Raw genomic sequence first — 19,860 nt, forward strand, 5'->3', positions numbered from 1 at the left:
TTCTAATCTGTAAAATGGAAATAATAATAGTACGTTGCCTCAGAGGGTATTTGTGAGGATTATATGAATTAATCCACGCAAGAGATTGAAAACAATGCTTGGCACTTACTAGTTGCTCCATAAACGCTAGTTGAGTGTGTGTGTTTACAGACATGTGATGTGGAGAGAGGATCACATACATACTTTTGAGTCAGGCAGACTTGGGTTTTAAAATCTCATTTTATAGCTTTGGTCAAATCATTTCATTTCCTTGTGCTGCAGGAGTTTCCAAACAGAAAATCAAAGGTGTTAATGATAACTGTGGACTTGAGAGTTGCAAGGATTAAATGATGTTAAGTGTGTGGAGGTGCCTTGCAGAGGAGGCCAAAAGCATATTTTTGCTCATTTGCCCATTCTTCTCTGTTTAGCTCTGATTCACGTGGCCCAAGTCTTTACCTGCATGAGCTGTCAGCTATTCAATGAAGACTAAACTGTTTTCTAAAAAGAAAACTAAGCCAAGCCATTTTGAGAACACTGCTGTCTTTTCCCGTTAAAGCAAGCTCAGCTGAATCTTTCTGCCCAACATTTCGTGATTCTGCGGAATTCAGTCACTGTTAGAAGATCTGGGACTGTGCTTGTGTCTTGTGTCCCTGCAAAGCTGCACAGTCTGTTCCTGGCATTGTTGACCCCCAGGGCAGCACTCGGCCAGTGCCTCACAAACAAGTGGCTCTCCGCTCGCTGTGGGTGCCCAGGAGCTGGAGTTTCCAAGAGGGAGACCATTCAGGCAGCTTTCAAGTACGGCTCAATCTTCTGCAGGCCACGGTACTCCTACACTTATTTTAGTTAGTTATTGTATGAAGATGTTACTGCAGCTCTTCCTCGACTTATAATGGGGTTACTCCCCAATAAACTCACTGTAAGTTGAAAATACATTGAATACACCTAACCTATCAAACATCATAGCTTAGCCTCGCCCACCTCAGATGTGCTCAGAACACTTAGGTCGGGCAGAGGTCATCTAACACAAAGCCTATTTTATAATAAAGTGTTGAATTTATTGAATACTGAAAGTGAAAATCAGAACAATTTTCTGAGTACGTCTGCTAGCCCGGGAAAAGATCAAAATCCAAAATTCGATGTACAGTTTCGACTGAATGCGCATTGTTTTCACGCTATCATAAAGTCGAAAAATAGCAAGTCAAACAGCAGTCATCGTAGGTCTCGGACCCTTTGTTCCCTGAATGTCTCCACTTTACCTGAATGGGCTGCCGTCACCCCAAATGTCAGTTAGCAGGTTAACACGGTAGAAAATTGTTTCCTGCTCCAGTCACATCCAGTTGGTGGCGAAGAGGGGGAGGGTCTATGGGGAGCTTCCAAGATGGACCCTGAGCACCAACATGGAGCTGGCAGACTGTGGGTTAGAGAGGATGGAGAGTCCAAGGGAGCTATTTATGCGATAGATCTAGAAGGGGAGTCACTACTTCAACCCACACCCAGAACTCAGGGATGTGAACCATCCTACATGTGAAGAGATCTAGGAAATGTGGACCTTGTCTAAGCAGCTCCATCCCAGAAACACTTATGGGAGGGGAACTCCCACTTTTGGGCAGTTAGCCACAGAGGCCTATCCCAAGACCTTCAACTTCTGTATGCTAACACTTAATGTAAAGGCTAAGAATTGCATCGCATTCCTTTATTTAAACTGTGGGTGATAGCTCTCTGTAAAGAATTTGCCTGAGATAATCTGCCACCCATTTCTCTGCAGAAATAAGAGTCTGAGTTAAACGCTTTGTAAAGTCTTGCTGTTGGATCACTTAGTTAAAGCACCATTAACGTCCCCAGAACAGATTCTGTCCCTCACTGGAAGCACAGGTCTGTTGTATCTTTTGGTAAATGTTACTGTACCCTGCTTTATGTTATAGTATTTGTTTAAAATAGATGCTGTATGTACTGACCTTGGAAATCATTTTATGGGGAAAAAAGTGCATCCCTCATACATTTTAAGTATAAGCTTAATATTAATATTTCCATATTTCAATATAAATGAACTTGATTTAATTCAGTCTCCTGAAGACTTTAGTTGAGAATCTGGCTCCATGTCTCTTGTTGAATAGGAAAAAAAATTCCATATCAATTTTAGAATAATCAGGTTTTTCCATACCTTTTGTCTGTTTGTTTTAGAAACAATTTCACTTCTTGACTATGAGAAAATGTGCTTAGGTACTTATTAATGGTACAGCAGCTAAAAGCTATGGGGTGCAGAGCTGAGTTCTTACATCAGTGATGTATTCAGGGAGGGTGGATAGGGATTGAGTCTTTTAATGATTTGTATCTAAGGATTAGCAGAGGGCTAATCCAGCTGATTGATTGAATGTAGTGCAAACAAGATCGTGTGTCTAGGAAAGCACTCTGTGCACTGTTGAGTGCCACGAACTACTGCAATATCATAGTAAAAAATAAAAGTTGCTCAGTGGTGTTTGGTGCCATAGGTAATACAAAGCTCAGAGGAAGAATCCTGTCCTCCCTTTGGTGCGATGTGGAAGACAGCAATTCATATTAGCACCCGAGTTCTTAGCATCTCTGCGATGGCAAAACCCTTAATCACAAGGATATCATTAGTGCTCTGAAGCATTTAATTTTTAAAATGCACCAACCTTGGATAAAGAGCAAATCAGAGCTGTGGCGTTGAAATGAGAAAGAAAGAGGGAACAAAAACCACCTTAAGCTCCAAATAATTCAATCTAAATACGCTATTTGCATTAAGCAGAGCTACGTATAAACTGTAGGTTTATTTTTCCTATCAGGGAAAGACCCCTTAAGTAAACATCGCCTCTTTAAATTCAGATCTTGGGGAGGGAAACAAAACCCTGCTGAGGTTAAAGACGTCTTCCCTCCAAACGATGGGCTTGAGAACCACAGGCGTCCTTGGCTTTAGGTTTCTTAAGGTCCATAAAGGGCCATTTTCACTCTTCCCTGTCCACAGGCTGGAGACCTTTTGTTGCATCTGTTTATTTCCTGCCTTATTCCTTTCTCCCCGCTAATTTGAGCCAGTAATGAAATGCAGTGGGTAGGTCCCCCAAACTCTTTATAATTCAACGCTTGTGATGCAGGACCCAAGAAGACAGTTTTACAGCCCACAAGTGAAGGACTATAGTGACTCCTTCCTCCCTTTCTTTTCTCCGGGTCTCTTTTTCTCTTCATCCTATTGGGGTGTCACAAGGACCAAACTGCTGCAGTAAAATGACTTGTAGGTGTTTGATGGCAAGTCATTGAGGAAGTGAATAAAAGAAAATTGCAGCATTCACATCGGTGGGGAGCGGTTAGAACTGCTGAGCTTTGAACCAAAGAAGGTGAAATTTACCATTTTCCGAAAAGGAGCCACCTCCGTTTGACATCAAAGCACCTCCTGTAATTGTTCATTGTGAGACGCACGACTGTTGGAAAGTCGTGATGGAGCCCCGAATCTAGGCTATTTCTGTTTATCCAAAGCACACATCGAGATAAAACCCACCTGGGTCTTCGGGATGCGCCGTGGTCTGCTCTCAAACCAAAAGTAATCACAGGTACATGGCCAATGCGGATTCTACGGAGAAAGCATTCTCCGTTTCTCGAGGGTATGTATTATTTTGAATACAGAATTATTTGATGGGGAGAGAATTTCTCTTGGCTTCCTAGTGGAAAGCTCAGATCATTCAGCCTCAAGTTTCGGTAAAAGTTTCCTTTTATCCTCTTGAGTTTTTGCTCCATCTTTAAAAAGTGATATTTTCCTACCATTTTACTTGTTTGCAGTGGGTACGTGGAAAGACAGTCTGTTTCACACGCTTAATCTTGCTGTCCCTACCCTGACTGCAGAGGGCACTGTACTTGGTTACCCTGACACTTCAACAATGATGTCCTGTCCGTGGGATTTCAAGGATATATGCGGTACTAAGGGCTGCCCCTGGTGGTGACTGTGCTTACGCTAGTGAGTCTTTAGAGATAACTCTGGTCTTGTCAAACTAGGGGGCTGCTTGGGGCTCTTTCTGGATTTAGGATTCTAACTTGAAGGGAATCTCAACACCACTCACCTTTGTAGTTAGGAAGTCCGGAAAACTATGTGCATATGCCCTCCAGATACAGAGGAGAAATACCGAACATATTGTCGACGCCCTCATCCAGGGAAAGAGCAATTTCTCAAAATGCTATATGGAACAGGTGCAGTGAAAACTAGTTTTAATGTTAACTTACTTACTTTTTTTTTTTTTTTTTTTGCGGTACGCGGGCCTCTCACTGTTGCGGCCTCTCCCGCTGTGGAGCACAGGCTCCGGACGCGCAGGCTCAGCGGCCATGGCTCACGGGCCCAGCCGCTCCGCGGCACGTGGGATCTTCCCGGACCGGGACACGAACCCGTGTCCCCTGCATCGGCAGGCGGACTCTCAACCACTGCGCCACTAGGGAAGCCCTTAACTTACTTTTGAATGACATTTTACAGCCTGTGTGTTCGACAGAAGTTCAGAAGCGCCAAAAAAGCCTTAGGAAACAGAGACTCCATTTAAAATTAGAATTGTCATTTGCTTCACTCCTGACTGTCAGTATCTTGTTAACCTAAATAGCAACACCAAACCCACAAAAGGCCATCTGAAACAGGTGCAGATATAAAGTTGTTTTAGGGATGACTTACTTCTGATACTTTATGTTTAGAGAACACCTTGCTGGCTACAGAGATTTTTAGATCTATTTAAACGTTTAGTTCACCTTTATTCATTCGACAGATTTATTGAGCGCCCACTGTATGCCAAACAAGATCTTGAATAGCGGGCATATAGAGATAAGTCTTGTGCTTATAGGTTGTACATTCTAATAGCCTACATGCTTGTATCTGAAAGGAGCGTGTTTTACAGATGGGAGAATGGAGGCAAGGAAACTTGTCCAAGATGGCAGCTAGTAAATTTCAAACCTGGATTTTTATCCAAAATCCTTTTTAAATTCATTGATTTTTTTTTTCCCCATCAAATTAGTAAAATGAAGACTACTCCGCGTGGCTAAGGATGCTTTTTCATCTTTACCTCATTTCATGTGTCCTAGATGAGCCCTCGGCCCCCACAGAACCAAGGGGCTAGTGATTTCCTGAACTTTCCAGTCACATGTGCAGCAGTGCAGCTCTGATCAGCCATCCTCTCCCCTTTCTGCTTCTTGTTTGCCCCAACAAATCAATCTGGCCCACACTTCCCCAACCTTAGTCCAAATCCTCCATGGTTCTTTGTGTAATCCACAATGCACTCCTCCACATTCTGGCTTCTTATCCCAGTTACTGTCTGTTTAGTCAAGTACTGTTTAAGTTTTAAAACATAAATGCCTATTTAGCTCTACTTTAAGTTCTCCTCAAGCAAAGGCTTAAAGGACATTTGTAGAATGATTGAATGATGATTGATGTGTCAGCATGATTTGTAAGTGAAAAGAAGAGGAAATGGAGGCCACATTTTAGATTCAAAACTACTGAAATCCCCTTGAGAGTAACAGGAAAAGGTGGTCTCAGACATCTGCATCTCAGGACAGGAAAATGGACAGTGAAAATTCTGCTCTAAAAATTTGAAAATTAAGGGCTGATTTGAATTAAATCGCAAATCTTTCTTTAGAAAGTACCCTTTAGGAGTTCTTGCCTTTGTGATTTTTGCATCCATCCGTCATGATTCTCTAACCACACTGCTGTCGGCTAGCACGACCAGCTCTTCTGGTTGTGTGTTATGTCAAAATTCTAGGCATTAGAGGAAGGCTGCTTATGTCCAGGGGCACAAAATTTCCTTAAAGCAAACATCTCTTTTATGAAGGAAGTCTGTGGGTAGGGAGGAATGCCTTTCAGTCTAAGATGTGCCCTTTTCCTATAATGAGCATACCTACATCAACCCTCAGCTTCCTCCCAGCTTCTCTCACTCTTCTGCAAGTGTATTACGTGTCTGAAGACACGGTATAATGAGGAAGTCTCTTACTTCTCCCCATTGCCATGATAAAACTTGGATAAGAAGGTTAGCAGGAACTGTTTCTTGAGTTCTAGAAAATGGATTCTCTGGGTTGACACTAAAGAGTGTCTTCTCTGTAAGATTATTAAAAAATTCTCTGTCTTCTTTTTTTTTTTTTTTTCAGTTAAGAGGCTAAAGGGATAAGATGGCACTTAATTGGATACCAGAGATTGTATTTAATTTAGCTTCGTTTGCCCGTTTCCCTTTTTGCCGTGTTCCATTGGTGCTCATTAAGTTTGTGGTTAGTGGATGCGTCGGTACGGTGGAAGAGCCAGTCTCCATAAGGTTTGGGAACGTAAACTGGGAGGCAAGCAGGACCTTTCTTCTGCTTGGTCTTTTTATGTGGACCAAAATTCCCGGTATGATGAGAAGCCTTCTTTTGAACTAAGGCACTGATTTGTCAAAGCTCCTATTAAACCATGTATCTGGGACGGGTGTTCAATCTGTTTTTTTATTAGTCTTTTATCTCCTCTTCTAATTCTGTTGGCAAAGGGCAGAGCCCTGAGGTACTGGGACTCAGGATCCAAAACACTTCTAAACCGAGTAGGGTTTGGCCGTGTTTACCAAAGTGTGGAAACATACCAATGGTGGCATCAGAGATGATTTTAGGGGAGACCCAGATGGGACATTGTGTAATACTGAGTTGCTCTGTGTGAAAGTTAGTTCCTTTTCCATTCTCTCTCAGTTCTGATTTCTCTAAGGTCAGAATCTCAAATTGGTCTCAGGGTTATCCTTCATGCTTCTCTAACACTGGCTAATCTCTTTTTTTGGCAAAGCATAGAGAGGCAAGGGCATTTATGCAATTTTTTTACATCGTATTAATTATACTATTGTTACATATTCTTTAGTGTATATATTATTTTTATTTGTATGGTTACCTGCCATTGATTGCACGTGATAACTCTAGAGGGAAGTTTTCTTTCGAGAAATAAAGCATGTCATCTTAAGGAAATTGTTATTTAAATCATAATCCAAGTTGCAGAGGGATGTGGTAGCACTTGCTTGGGTGGCATGAGAAGACTGATGCTTGGGAACCACTGAGGGAGGGAAATGATTGAGAAATGCCATTGCCAAATGCCTCCTCTAGCGAAATGAGCCACAGGCTGGCACACAGGGCACGGTGATGGCTTCTAGATGTAGAGTTGGAGGCTGTATTGGAAGCAGGGTAGGAAAGGCGAGGAAAGAACCCTTATGCGGCTTGTAACATGGAGGGCATCTTCTCTCCAAAGTGGCAGTGTGGCAGAGCCCAGTTTTTCCCAAACTGGTGCTTTTCTTGCCAAGGAAGTTAAGAAGCTCTTCTCCAGGGGGAAGAATAACTTGCCCTATTGACTATAACGCGCATCCCTGTTTTAGGCCTGATTCTCAATCTCACTTGGTCATGGGTTGCTTTTGTCACTGTGGCCTGATAAAAATGCTCTTCTGAAAAAGAGCTGTTTGGAAAGAATTCAGACTTTACAGCCACACAGCATCATACTTTGTATAAATTACAATGATTTATTCTCCTTTCCCCTTTCATCTCATTTTCCTCCGTGTTTATAACAGCTGAGTAAGCATGCGCTCTCGGTTTATTTTCACGTTCGTGCCTGTGCATCTTCCAAGTAGGGCTGCATTAGGAATATCCGATTAGTTAACACGATGATATTGTGAACTGCCCGTCTGAGATTTTGTGAGCCCTCGGTGGAGCTCATATGCCCTTGGAATGGCCACAGGAGCACCGCCTCTGCAACTCCCGAAGTGGGAATCGGGTTCATTTCCCACATGCGATAATTTAGGGATAACGCAACCAGAGAGAAACCGTCTCGGTTCGTCAGTGCGCTCACTCCAAGGGCAACCAGGCAATTCTCTCCCGAGACATCTGTCTGATCAGGTTCTGATCTAGAACATTTCTGAGCGTAAGTTCATTTTATAACTTTATGATTTTCCTCCCTCCTGCTTTCTTTCTAACAGCCTCACTTTCCTATTTCATTTCCCAATCCTGAACATGAGAGTTGGGAGAGCCCCTTTTTATGGAGTGGATGCTAAAGTGCTCTGTTAGGCCGTATATTTATTAACTGGAGTGAAATGGCTTTTCACAGCCAGGCAACCTTCCTAGCCTCCTTGCTACCTCTATATTTAAGAAAGTCACTCCTTGATTGTGCTGGACAATGGCTCAGTGTCAACCAGTAAGGAAGGAGAGGGAAGGCTTCCCTGGTGGTGCAGTGGTTGAGAATCTGCCTGCTAATGCAGGGGACACGGGTTCGAGCCCTGGTCTGGGAAGATCCCACATGCCGCGGAGCAACTAGGCCCGTGAGCCACAACTGCTGAGCCTGCGCGTCTGGAGCCTGTGCTCCGCAACGAGAGAGGCCACGACAGTGAGAGGCCCGCGCACCACGATGAAGAGCGGCCCCCGCTTGCCACAACTAGAGAAAGCCCTCGCACAGAAACGAAGACCCAACACAGCCAAAAATAAAAATAAATAAATTAAAAAGAAGGCTCAACATTAAAAAAAAAAGAGAGAGAGAGAGAGAGAAAATGTGAGGGGCTGCAGGGGAGCCTTGACACAGCTAATGAGTGCATTTCCGGTTCTCATTATCCACAGGTGTTCCGTGGCTTTCATATATATGTCTGCTACGTGTCTCTCTGTTCACTCAGTTTGCTATTACTAACATTTGGGTTGCCTTTGATGGAGGATGTATGTATTTACTGTATCGAAAATTTACTTGTGTTTATGCCTGAGATCCAATCTGGAATAGCTTTGGGGGCGGGGGTGGGGGGAAAAGGAGAAGGAGAAATAGGGAAGAGAGTGTGTGTGTGTGTGTGTGTGTGTGCGTGTGTGTTACCATCTCAAGGCACCCCTAACAGAGATGCCAGGCTGTCAGATGGTCCCCTCCAAGAGGTGCTCTCTGCTGGATTAGCTTTAGCAGGAAGATTCCCCTGTGTGACATGTAACTTTGGTGTATCTGGTTGCATCCCTTGCCACCAGCATACCTGTCAGATGTGATCAGAGGGTTTGCAGCTAGTCCCATTCCATTTTCAGATAATTTATTTTACTTTTTCTCTTTTTCTTCCTCTGAGTTACGATTTGGCAGTTGTGTGTTCCGGGGAAGTGCAGGAGGATAGCCCAGCACTATGTTTTTCCTCAGTGGCCGCTTTTGGACGTTTGTTTTCATATATATTCACAGTTTGAGAATGAATAAAAATATACATTCCATTAAGGAAAACCTCTGATATCTGGTTCTATAGCAGCTTGGTTAGATAAGATCACAGATTTCGTGAACGCTCCCTCTTCTTCCTGGAGATGGCACATTTGTGCCATTGTTGGTCACCGCAGAGCTTGATAACGGCTGGCTGGAGATGCGACCACCACAGTGAAGAAGCAAGGGTTAGGTGGCCTGGGTTGATAAAAGTTTCTGCTCCCCAACCCTGATAATATAGCCGGTGGAGGACGGCTTTTGTGTCTTTCCCAGAAGAAGGAGGTTTGCTACCCAGCAGGCAAAAGCAATATTTCAACTCTTGTAAAAGAGTTGCAAAATGCCATATATGTCCAGAGAGACTATCATAGCTTTATTTGTGTTCTTCATTATTTGCCTGGTTGTGTTCGAACTGGAAACTCTTACTGTAATTAAGCAATACTTTTATTTATATTGGAAAGTACGTAAATTGTTTGCCTTCTGGCATTCCCTACAGTACCCTTGGAAGAGTTGCAAAGTCTCTTGTCTAAAATTAAAGACCAATAACACGACACTCAATTCTTCGGAGGTAGTATGAGATGCAGTTTCTCTGAGCTTAAGAGGAGATTTTCCAAAGGTTTTCATGGCTTGCAAAAAAATAAACAAGCGGATAGCATTCTCTATACCTACGGCCTTTCTGAGGAGTGGCTGCAGGTGCTGTAGAGGTAAGGCCTGTGGACTTACCAGACTACTTCAGAGATGGTCTTTTTAAGACAAACCATATACAAAAAAATATTGGAAAGAACCATAAAATGGTATATGCTTTTGTACTAGGGAAGAGGAAAACGGGGATTTGTCAGAAGACAAGACAATCCTTCACAGTTTTCTAAAATAAGATGCTATTATTGACTGATGCCACCAATTTTTCCCCCTAAAGTAAGATATCTTTTTTTTTTTTTTCCCCACTAGCACCTTCATCCATTGCTTTGGTCCAGGCTAAAGAAGTTACAAGATACAGTGTTGCTCTGGCTTGGCTGGAACCAGACCGGCCCAATGGGGTGATCTTGGAGTATGAAGTCAAGTATTATGAGAAGGTATTACTTGAATAAGCAAGGTTCTTCTCCTTTCTTCCCCCCAACCCCTCTTTCCTTCCCTCCTTCCTTCCTTCCTTTCTTTCTCTCTATAGTTTTGGTCAGTTATAAGTCCTGGGATACTAGTAAATCTCAAAACCAAATGCATTTTGATTCCCAATCAAATCCAATTATGAATTTTATGTATTAAGTTGCTAATCTTAAAAAAGAGAGAAAACACATTATGTTCTAATATAACTGTATTTTTTCTTTCTAGTCCTGCAAATCAAGATAGCTAAGCTAAGAATGTCTTATCTATAAACCTTCTATCAGGAAGAGTGACTCATGAAAGTTGAAATAATGATCTGTTTAAGTAGATCACTGCTATTCAGAATCAAGGTGTGGATTTTGATGACTTTTAATAGAAAATCAAGGAAAGAAAATTACATTCTTCAGCCTCTTAAAGTTATAGAAAGACATTATGTTTTACAAATAACTTGTCTCTTAAAGGACAGCATTCTGAAGAGAGTTATTTGCATTCAAGGTTGTCTAGAAAATGAACAATTGTCTCTTTCTTTTTAAAGGTAATCACTTATTGGCTTCCTTATTAAAAGCAGAAAGGGGACAGGATTTTTTTTTTTTTTTTGAAACCAGATTATAACATTTTTGACATTTTCTAGAATGGAAAATAGAAAAAGAAAAGGGACCTTCTTGCAGTAGTTATTTCTGTGAAATTGCTGGGTGTGGAGTGAGAAAAGCCATCAACCATCATCTAATGTTCTTTTCAAAAAAAAGATTATGGGTAAAGATCTGGATATGGTCAGTGTCAATAGCGATCATACCTGAACTCCACATTTCTTTCAACATCTAAGTAACAATAGTACTTCTAACATTGAACTGAATATAGTGTTTAGAGTTTATCAATCTCCATTTACTTTCAACCTCTGAGTGAACTGGCTTGGCTGCTTTAATACTGTATCGGAGTAAGTGGGAGATTTATTTTGCCACCTTCCTTAATTTTATCCTCTCGTAATGTAGGATCAGAATGAACGAAGCTATCGGATTGTTAGGACGGCTGCCAGGAACACAGATATCAAAGGCCTGAACCCTCTGACTTCCTATGTTTTCCATGTCCGAGCCAGGACAGCAGCTGGCTATGGAGATTTCAGCGAGCCCCTGGAGGTCACAACCAACACAGGTAACGAGTTCTGAGATTCTTTGTACAACCCAGGGCAAATCCCATTATGGTGAACTGAGAAGCTATACAAATTTTTGGTTAGGCAAACATTGTGTTGCAAAGACTATTGCTTGAAACTAGACAGCCAGTGTCCGTAACTTAGCACACCTCTTGCTATTTAGAGAAGAACATTTTTCATAACGGTATCTGATCTGCCTTTTCATATGATTGAAAAATGTCTATCTTTCTCCTGTGTCGAGCCTTCCATAAACCATGAAAACTGGGATTGCCAAACTGACTAATGGACAGTTGCATAGCTAACTATCTTACATTAAGCTAAGGAGTTTTCTCCCTGGGAAGATTCGAGAAGGTACCAATTTTTTTTTTTTCTCTCCTATTTATTTCTAGGAATCTGTTCAAATCAAGTCAGATCAGTTTTTTTAAAAGCCCCTCTAGACAACTACCTCAATCTTTCAACATTGTGAGTTGGACCAACTGGATGATTGAATCAAAATGTTAATAGAGGGCATACCTATGAATAAGCAATTTACATAAGACATCTCCCCTCCGTAATTAACAAACAAAAATTGAGCCTACTGGATAAGGAGCTGGTGGGGCAGAATTTCCTACATTAGTTCTAGAAAGTAATTTTATTCACAAATTATTAAATAGAATATGAATGAAAAAAGAAAGTACTCTAGAATAAAATCTGAAGGGGTTTGACATCCTTTGTGATTATCCTGGAAGGCTTCCAGGAGGAAGTGGCTTTTGAGCTGGGCAATAATAGACAGGTTTTTTTATAGATGGGGTGTGAGGATGCAGTGGAGAGGTCATTCAAAACTGCTTGTCCTTTTGGCAATTTCCAGGTGTCTTTCTCACTAAGGAATTCATCAGATCCTTAAGTAAGAGTTTGGGCTGAGACTAGAAAGGAAGAGAAGAAAAAGCAATGAGTGGAAATGTTTGCCATAGGATTTCATAAGAGTCTTCTGGTTGGAGTTCTTCATGCAATTATAAAAAAGAATGTCTTTGTCTCGTTAAGGCTGTCTTAGAAGATGCTGTTGTGTGAATACGTAACGTAGAGCAAAATAGGCTGTGAGCATTTCAAATGGCTTCAGAAAGTTGAAACTTGTGACAGTCAGAAGTTCTAGCGCTTAGGACCTTGCCCAAGGTGATCCTTGTGTAACTGTCTTTGCCAGTGCCTTCCCGGATCATTGGAGACGGGGCCAACTCCACCGTCCTGCTGGTCTCCGTCTCCGGCAGCGCGGTGCTCGTGGTTATTCTCATCGCCGCTTTTGTCATCAGCAGGAGGTAAGCACTTAAGCCACTCACTGCCCCTGACCCCCTTCCCAGTTTTTATGAGGGAGCTTTTTGTCTCCTCCACACAAAGCTGAGGCTTTTGATTAGCATCATAAACATGGCATTTGCAGCACAAACTCCCTCCTCTTTGCTTTGATCTCCCCACCCCGCTGCTAGAGCTTCCGGCTGGACCCTGGTGGCAGCCCTCACCACTGAGGGTCCTGGAAAGACCCAACTGATTGCAGGAAACTAAGCTGAAAAGCAGGCCATTGAGAACTTTCTAGATATTCTAGGCTGTAAGGTGTTACATTTATACCTCTCTTAAGCCTGAACTGACTGCTAAAGGCCAAAAAAAAAAAAGCCATATTAAACAGACCTCACATTTGAGCTCTATTTGTCAACTGTGTTACTTCACCTCTTTGAGTCATTGTTTCCCTTTTGTAAAATAGGGATAATAAAATATCTGCCTCTGAGAGTTATTGACAGGAGAGTTTTGATAGGCAAAGTCGATAATCTGTCACACAGAGAGTACTTCAACGTGATATTGGTTCATAATAACAGTAACCAAAGCAAGGAAGTGGGCATTCCATCTTCCCTTAGGAAAAGCCATCGACATTTCCAGAGAGTATCCTTTGAGCACTTCGTGGGCATGGCATTGTTCTTGGAAATGGATCTAAAACAGCAATTACTTATTCTATGAGAGTTTACACTCTAACTTGATACTTGGAAAACAGTCTAGAAAAGAGAGGCATAGAAAGAGCTTGACAGCATATTCTTTTGTGTGTGTGTGTGTGTGTGTGTGTTACAATAAAACTTTATTTACAGAAACAGGTGGTGAGCTGGATTTGGCTGAGGGTCATACTTTGCCAACCCCTGAGCTTGAAAGCATATTCTTTTGATCCAGTTTTTCTTATTATCATTGCCTCCCTCAATTATTAACACTGCCTGGAGCTTCCAGAAGAATGGGAGGGAGGGGGTTTGAGGGGACAGCTGCTCGTCTTCAATGTGTGTCCACATCTAGGTCCTCTTTGTCTCACGTGTGAGAATCTTCCCCTTCTCCAACCTTTACCCCACCACCCCCACCCCCCCATGCCATCAACTGTTTTACAAGGTGGGGCTTTTAAGAAAAAAGCAGAACCCGGGGATGTCAAAATGATCCTCTTAAATATAAATCTTCTCATGTCATAGAAGAGGAAACTGATACTCAGAAAGGTATAGTCCTTCTCTGGAGTCACTATGTTGCTTTAGTGGTAGATCTGTTACTGGACCCCCAGTAGCCGTGCTTGGATCTCAGGCCATTGTCTGTTGCACTGTCTTTTCCTGGCTCAACAGTTGATGAGCTTATTGATGTCACAGCATAGCCTCTAGCTGTTTCCACTGACCTGGGCAAGCCACCATGATTTTCTCTCACTTTGTGGTACATTATAATTAAGGTGATGACCATATATCTTAGTTTGCCTGGATGGTTTCAGTTGTCACCCGTATTTATTAATATCACGTCTCTGCTCTCACTCTGCAGAATGTCCTGGTATATAGAGATCAATCATGATCCCTCTCGCACAGTACAGCACAACTCCTTGTGTGCGGGCACCTCCATTTGTCATCGTGTGTGTTCTTTTTGGTGCGAAGTCTGTTTGATTAGAGCAGTGAATTTCGTCTTGAAGGAGTTAAACCCACCACAAACACTCACTCCTGTTGCTGTAATACACACACACAAACATACATCTAGACATGCCCACTGTACCCTATATAATAGTACAGCTCAGGCTTTGGAAACTTCAACTTGGCCTGAACAGGATCTGAATTCCCAGAGTTCTTTCCTTTCCTGGCGTTTGATTTTGGAAGTCAATCAGGATGGACCTCTTTCTTATTCATCGCCATTAGACTTTGTGCATGTACACATGCCAGGCTCATAAACACATGGGAACTATAGGCATTAATCTATATCCATCTGATAGCCAGGAGGAGGGAGTGGGATGAGGATTGTATAGAAATTACATGGGCTTTTGCTTTTGTTATTACGTATTTCTGCATTGAAAATTTTACAGTGTATTATAAACAACTTGTGTCATCAGAAAATAAAGTTGTTGAAAAGTCTAAAACTAAGGAAAACATTATTAATAACTGCCACTGCAAAAAATCTTTGACTAAAATCCAGCACCCCAGAATGTTCAGAACCATTTGAGAGAACACTTGTTCACAGAAAGTGGGTCTCGTCTCGAATCTCAACCAAGATATTGGTTGGAAGAATTCTCTAGTTGTGGTCTGGCTTTCCTGTAGAGTTACTTTTTTTGTTTGTTTTTTGTATTTTAAGTTATCCTAAATACAGCAGTCAGACAGGAGTAATTAGAAATAAGTCACCTCGTTATAAGTTTTTTTTCAGATTTTTTTTTTGATAAAAGAAAAATAAAGAAAAGCAGATGAAAATGTAATACAGGAAGACAAGTTTATGAAAAGCTGTAGCTATAGAAAATAGCATCGCAAGCTTGATGACTTAATTTCCTTTCTGCTTTTATTGATCACTTTATTATATAAGGCAGGATTGATCGGATTTCCAATGATGAGTCCCCACCTTAGAGAACTGCGCCTGTCAAGTGACCCAGCCATGATCTTGTCCCTTCTCCCCCATTAAAAAAAAAAAAAAATGTTACTTCCCAAGGCTGATAAACACTGCTTGGTGATTGGTCCTCAATGGATCACTTCTTAGAAAATGAAATTGTCAACCCCTTGGCCTCCTATTGATTCTTCTTTAGTGTCGGACATAAAGCTGTCACGGAAAGGCTGCCTGGAGCCAGGTAGCTGACAGGCTTTGCAGCGGCCGATGCGCACTCAGCTGATTCTTCTCCACAAGCAGGTTGTGTGCTCTGGCATGACGGACCGCAGATGTTTAAATGGGACACGAACAGGTGAGAAGAGAAGAGACAGGTAGTGCAGACAAAAGTCTGGTCCGTGCTTTTAGTGAGAGTACAAATGAAAGATGGTAAATGGTACCCCTAAAGTCATCTCACCACCCTGCAGCCAGCCATCTGGAAGAGCGACAGATGAAACATCCTAGCCTGGAAAATGACGCGGCTGCTTCTTGCCTCTTAGAGCCATGGATAGTTGATGGCAGAATGGATGCGAGGGACGGACCCCTTATAGGGCGATTCCCCACACTGCTGATGACATGGGAGATTGTTTTAAGAGGTAGATGGGCAGAGATCCACACAGTGAGAAAAGTTTCAGTCCTTCCTATTACTTCAAAGGAAAATCTGTTTGCTAATTTGTCATCTAAGAAAGAGGAAATGGCCTCAGGCTCACAGCTAGTATCTTGCTGGATTTTTTTTTTTTTTTACAGCAATGGTTTATTTTATTATATTTACTTTATATGGAGAAATATGAGCTTTAGGCAAGTCAGAGTAATCTTTCATTTTTCCAATGAGAAGATCCACTTTTTTCTTTTGACCAACTTGGAAGTGTAAACATTTGGGGATCTCAGTGAAAGGATGAAATTCCTAAATTCATACGTTTTATTTATGTATTTAAAATAATATACAGAATACATTGACTTAGATTGATTGTATGTTTTTACCATCCACATTATGTTGAAGAAATTAACTTACATTTTTTATAGGCATCTTTGATCAGTGTCCTCCTGTGTCACTTATCACATACGTTATAATTTAAGGATTCTGTCAGCTTTTCAGAGAATGTAATTGTGCCTGCCATCTGGGTGGTCTAAGGTACAGCATTTCTTGTATTTACGTAGTGCTGTCTCTAGAAGTCTTCCTAAACTACATATGCATTCTGTTGGCAACATAGCACCATCTCCTTATACTCCTGTAGGTACACACTTGTGATCTCCATGGTGTAAGCACTTCATTGCTTTTAAAAGTGATTTTTGACTGTTAACAATGACATCATAAAATGCAATGATAAGGTCATAACCTCAGGACTAACGAACTTAGTGATCAACTGTGTTAAATTCCTCTGACAACTACCTCCCCCTTTTATATTAATGATTTTTTCAGTTTACCTCCAAGCATCCTAAATAGTTTTAATTCAGGTTGCTTTGGGCCAGTGTGTCTCCCCCAAATAGTATTTTATTGTTCAGTATGTATGAGAAACACTTTTAAGAAAGAACTAGAATGCAAGATGAGTTCCTCTTTTCTAAAGGACAGTTTGGTGACCAGAGACAAGTACTGCCTGATAACCAGCCATAGGTGGCGTTTCTACTGACCTTCTGATGATCTCTGGTGCCGCCGGGTTTCCATTTATGTTAGGGTTATAAAGTACCCCTTTTACCTGAATTAAAGAAGTGAATTAATTGATTTTAAGAAAAAACTGAAATGGCTATGGCAAAATTTGTGAAGGAGGCACACATACGGCTCAAGGTAGGAAACTACTGGCATCTTGTATATTAGGAACTTGAGGCCTGGAGAGGAGGTTAAACAGTTAGCTGCACCAGGGTCACACAGTACTGGCCTAGATAGATTATTTTAATGTCTTCTGGACTGAAAACATTGACCTACATCAAAAGTTAGCATTGACAATTGTAGCAAACCAGAGCTTCGGGAGTCTCCTTCATGATGTACCATTTGTGATGTGTGATTTGATATGCAATCTAACACATGCTATAAAGTCAGACCTTGCAAGTTAGCTTTATCTTCTTTGCAAGGTTACGATTTTCCGCTTTGGAGCTGAAACTGTTCCCATAATGCTAAAACAGTCACCATTCAGACTCTATCTCCCCCGGGGTCCTAATTGTAATATTATGGTCACATAGGAATGAATACGCTTAAATGTTAGCCTAAATTGGCTCTGATGAAGTCGTGTAAATTCCTACCATTGGCAGATGGTACTGCGGGAACATTTCTAAACAACCCGTGTGCACTCGTGTGGTTCAGTTCCCCCCATGTCAAAATGTTGCTCGTGAAGAACATGTAGCCATCATTTGGTGCAAGAACAATGACAGCTTAAGGAAGGGGAAAAAGAAGAATAGCTTCGATGCATCTTCATAGGTGATGCCGTTAAACGCTGGAAAGTGTCCTCCTGGAGCGATGCTAGTTATTACATTGCTCTATCTTCTTTAATCTGCACTTTAGCTGAATAAATTACTTACCTTTTGCTAATTTGTTTTGGAACAGTGAGCCCCATCAATCAAACCCATCGACTTGATCGGGGAAGTCAGTATTTTACTAAAAGTGGGGTGCATGCTGGGCCCTGTCACACTTCGCTCCACTATTTTGTTGGTTTTATCGGGTAGTCAGGGTGCCAGGAACAACACATTGGTTGGGAGGGCAGGGCTGGGGTCTCATGCTGTCCCTGGACAATGTCTGTTAATACCCTGATTCTGCCTCCCTTTGACAGAGGCGAGCTTAGTCACAGGCTCTCAAAGTTTCACCTGCAGAGGAGTCTCTTTACCTCCTGCAGTTAAAAGGTTCCATGTTTCCTTCGGGAGCATTCACTCACAAACCACTCCCCTCCTTCCCCCCTTTTTTTAATCAGCTTGCGCACGTCTCAATAATTAGAAAATCTTCCACAAAGGTTTCCTTCTGTCATTCAGGTGATCTGCCTTGGATGTCAATTTAGCACTCTTTTAGGCGATGTGGTTTCCTCTGGTCTGGCTGACCCAGTGATAAGCTTCCATAGGCTTTCTTTCTCTGGACAATAACGAACACATTGTCCCACCCTGAGCCAAAGGAGAAAGGGTCATCAGGTGACAAAGGTAGAGCAGGACTCAGGCTTTTTAGTTTTAAAGGTATTATTAAGTAGCTAATAGGCTACGATTAGCTTTTGAACAGTAATCCCTGTGTTTCTTTGTCAGCATTCCCTGTACTCTACCGGGGTCTTCTCCTCCAAGTAACGCTCCAAGTAAAGTTTCTTGATAGGGAGGGTGGGAGGGAGGGAGACGCAAGAGGGAAGTGATATGGGAACATAAGTATATGTATAACTGATTCACTTTGTTATAAAGCAGAAACTAACACACCATTATAAAGCAATTATACTCCAATAAAGATGTAAAAAAAAAAAAAAAAATACACCTTCTACCAGAAAAGCTGTCCTTCAGAGTTGAAGCAGAGAGAAAGAGTTTTCCAGACAAGCAAAAGCTAATGGAGTTCATCACCACTAGACTGGCCTTACAAGAAATGTTAAAAGGACTTATTTAAGCTGAAACAAGAGGGTGTTAATTAGCTGCAGGAAAATATATGAAAGTATAAATCTCACCGGTAAAGGTAAATATGCAGTAAAAATCAGAATAATTTAAAGTTGTAAGGTTAATTACTTACAAAACTTGTATGAAGATTAAAAGACATGAGTAGTAAAAACAGCTATAACTACAATACTTTGCTGAGATACACAAGATAAAAAGATGTAAATTGTGACATCAAAAACATAAAACAGGGCTTCCCTGGTGGCGCAGTGGTTGAGAGTCCGCCTGCCGATGCCGGGGACACGGGTTCGTGCCCCGGTCCGGGAAGATCCCACATGCCGCGGAGCGGCTGGGCCCGTGAGCCATGGCCGCTGAGCCTGCGCGTCCGGAGCCTGTGCTCCGCAACGGGAGAGGCCACAACGGTGAGAGACCCGTGTACCGCAAAAAAAAACAAAAAAAACAAAAAAACATAAAACATTGGCGGGGAGGGAATAAAAATAAAGAGTTTTATAAAAAAAATATACCCCTCCTCTAATTTACTTCCTCCTTCTATGTTCGGAAGCCTGAGGAGGGGATGGGCAGGTCAGCCTTGTAATGGTCCCTGCCATTTTACCTCTCCTCTAGCTTTGCACAGATTTCATGAATATGTTGATGGAAAATGGCACTCCTGGGCTGCTTGAGGCTGCTCCTTTCTTTCGGTATCTACAAGGGTTTTTTGTTTGTTTTTGCGGTACGCGGGCCTCTCACTGTTGTGGCCTCTCCCGTAGCGGAGCACGCGTAGGCTCAGTGGCCATGGCTCACGGGCCCAGCTGCTCCGCGGCATGTGGGATCTTCCCGGACCGGGGCACGAACCCGTGTCCCCTGCATCGGCAGGTGGACTCTCAACCACTGCGCCACCAGGGAAGCCCTCTACAAGGGTTTTTGATGAACTCTCTGACAGTTTAAAGTTGGGACAAAAGCTTCCCTGCTCGATGCATTTTTTCTTCTTTGAAGGAAAGAAATTCAAATCAGTATTCGAGATCTGAAGTGGTTTAAAATATATACTTGTAATTTTAGATAA

General features: G+C 42.0%; 1 protein-coding gene across 4 annotated transcripts in view; it reads left to right on the forward strand.

Annotated features, from left to right (window-relative positions):
- Positions 1–19,860, forward strand: part of EPHA4 (EPH receptor A4) — a 143,671-nt gene that overhangs the window by 96,084 nt on the left and 27,727 nt on the right. For all 4 annotated transcript variants that reach the window (XR_004350709.1, XR_004350708.1, XM_032637332.1 and 1 more), the window contains 3 exons: positions 10,094–10,218; positions 11,233–11,392; positions 12,568–12,679. Coding sequence is in view for 2 of the 4 variants with exons in the window: in XM_032637332.1 (XP_032493223.1) it covers positions 10,094–10,218; positions 11,233–11,392; positions 12,568–12,679 (397 nt within the window). In the remaining 2 variants the exon portion in view is untranslated. The remainder of the gene's footprint in view (positions 1–10,093; positions 10,219–11,232; positions 11,393–12,567; positions 12,680–19,860) is intronic.

The sequence above is a fragment of the Phocoena sinus genome, chromosome 7, assembly GCF_008692025.1.
Source record: "Phocoena sinus isolate mPhoSin1 chromosome 7, mPhoSin1.pri, whole genome shotgun sequence".
Lineage (NCBI taxonomy): Eukaryota > Metazoa > Chordata > Mammalia > Artiodactyla > Phocoenidae > Phocoena > Phocoena sinus.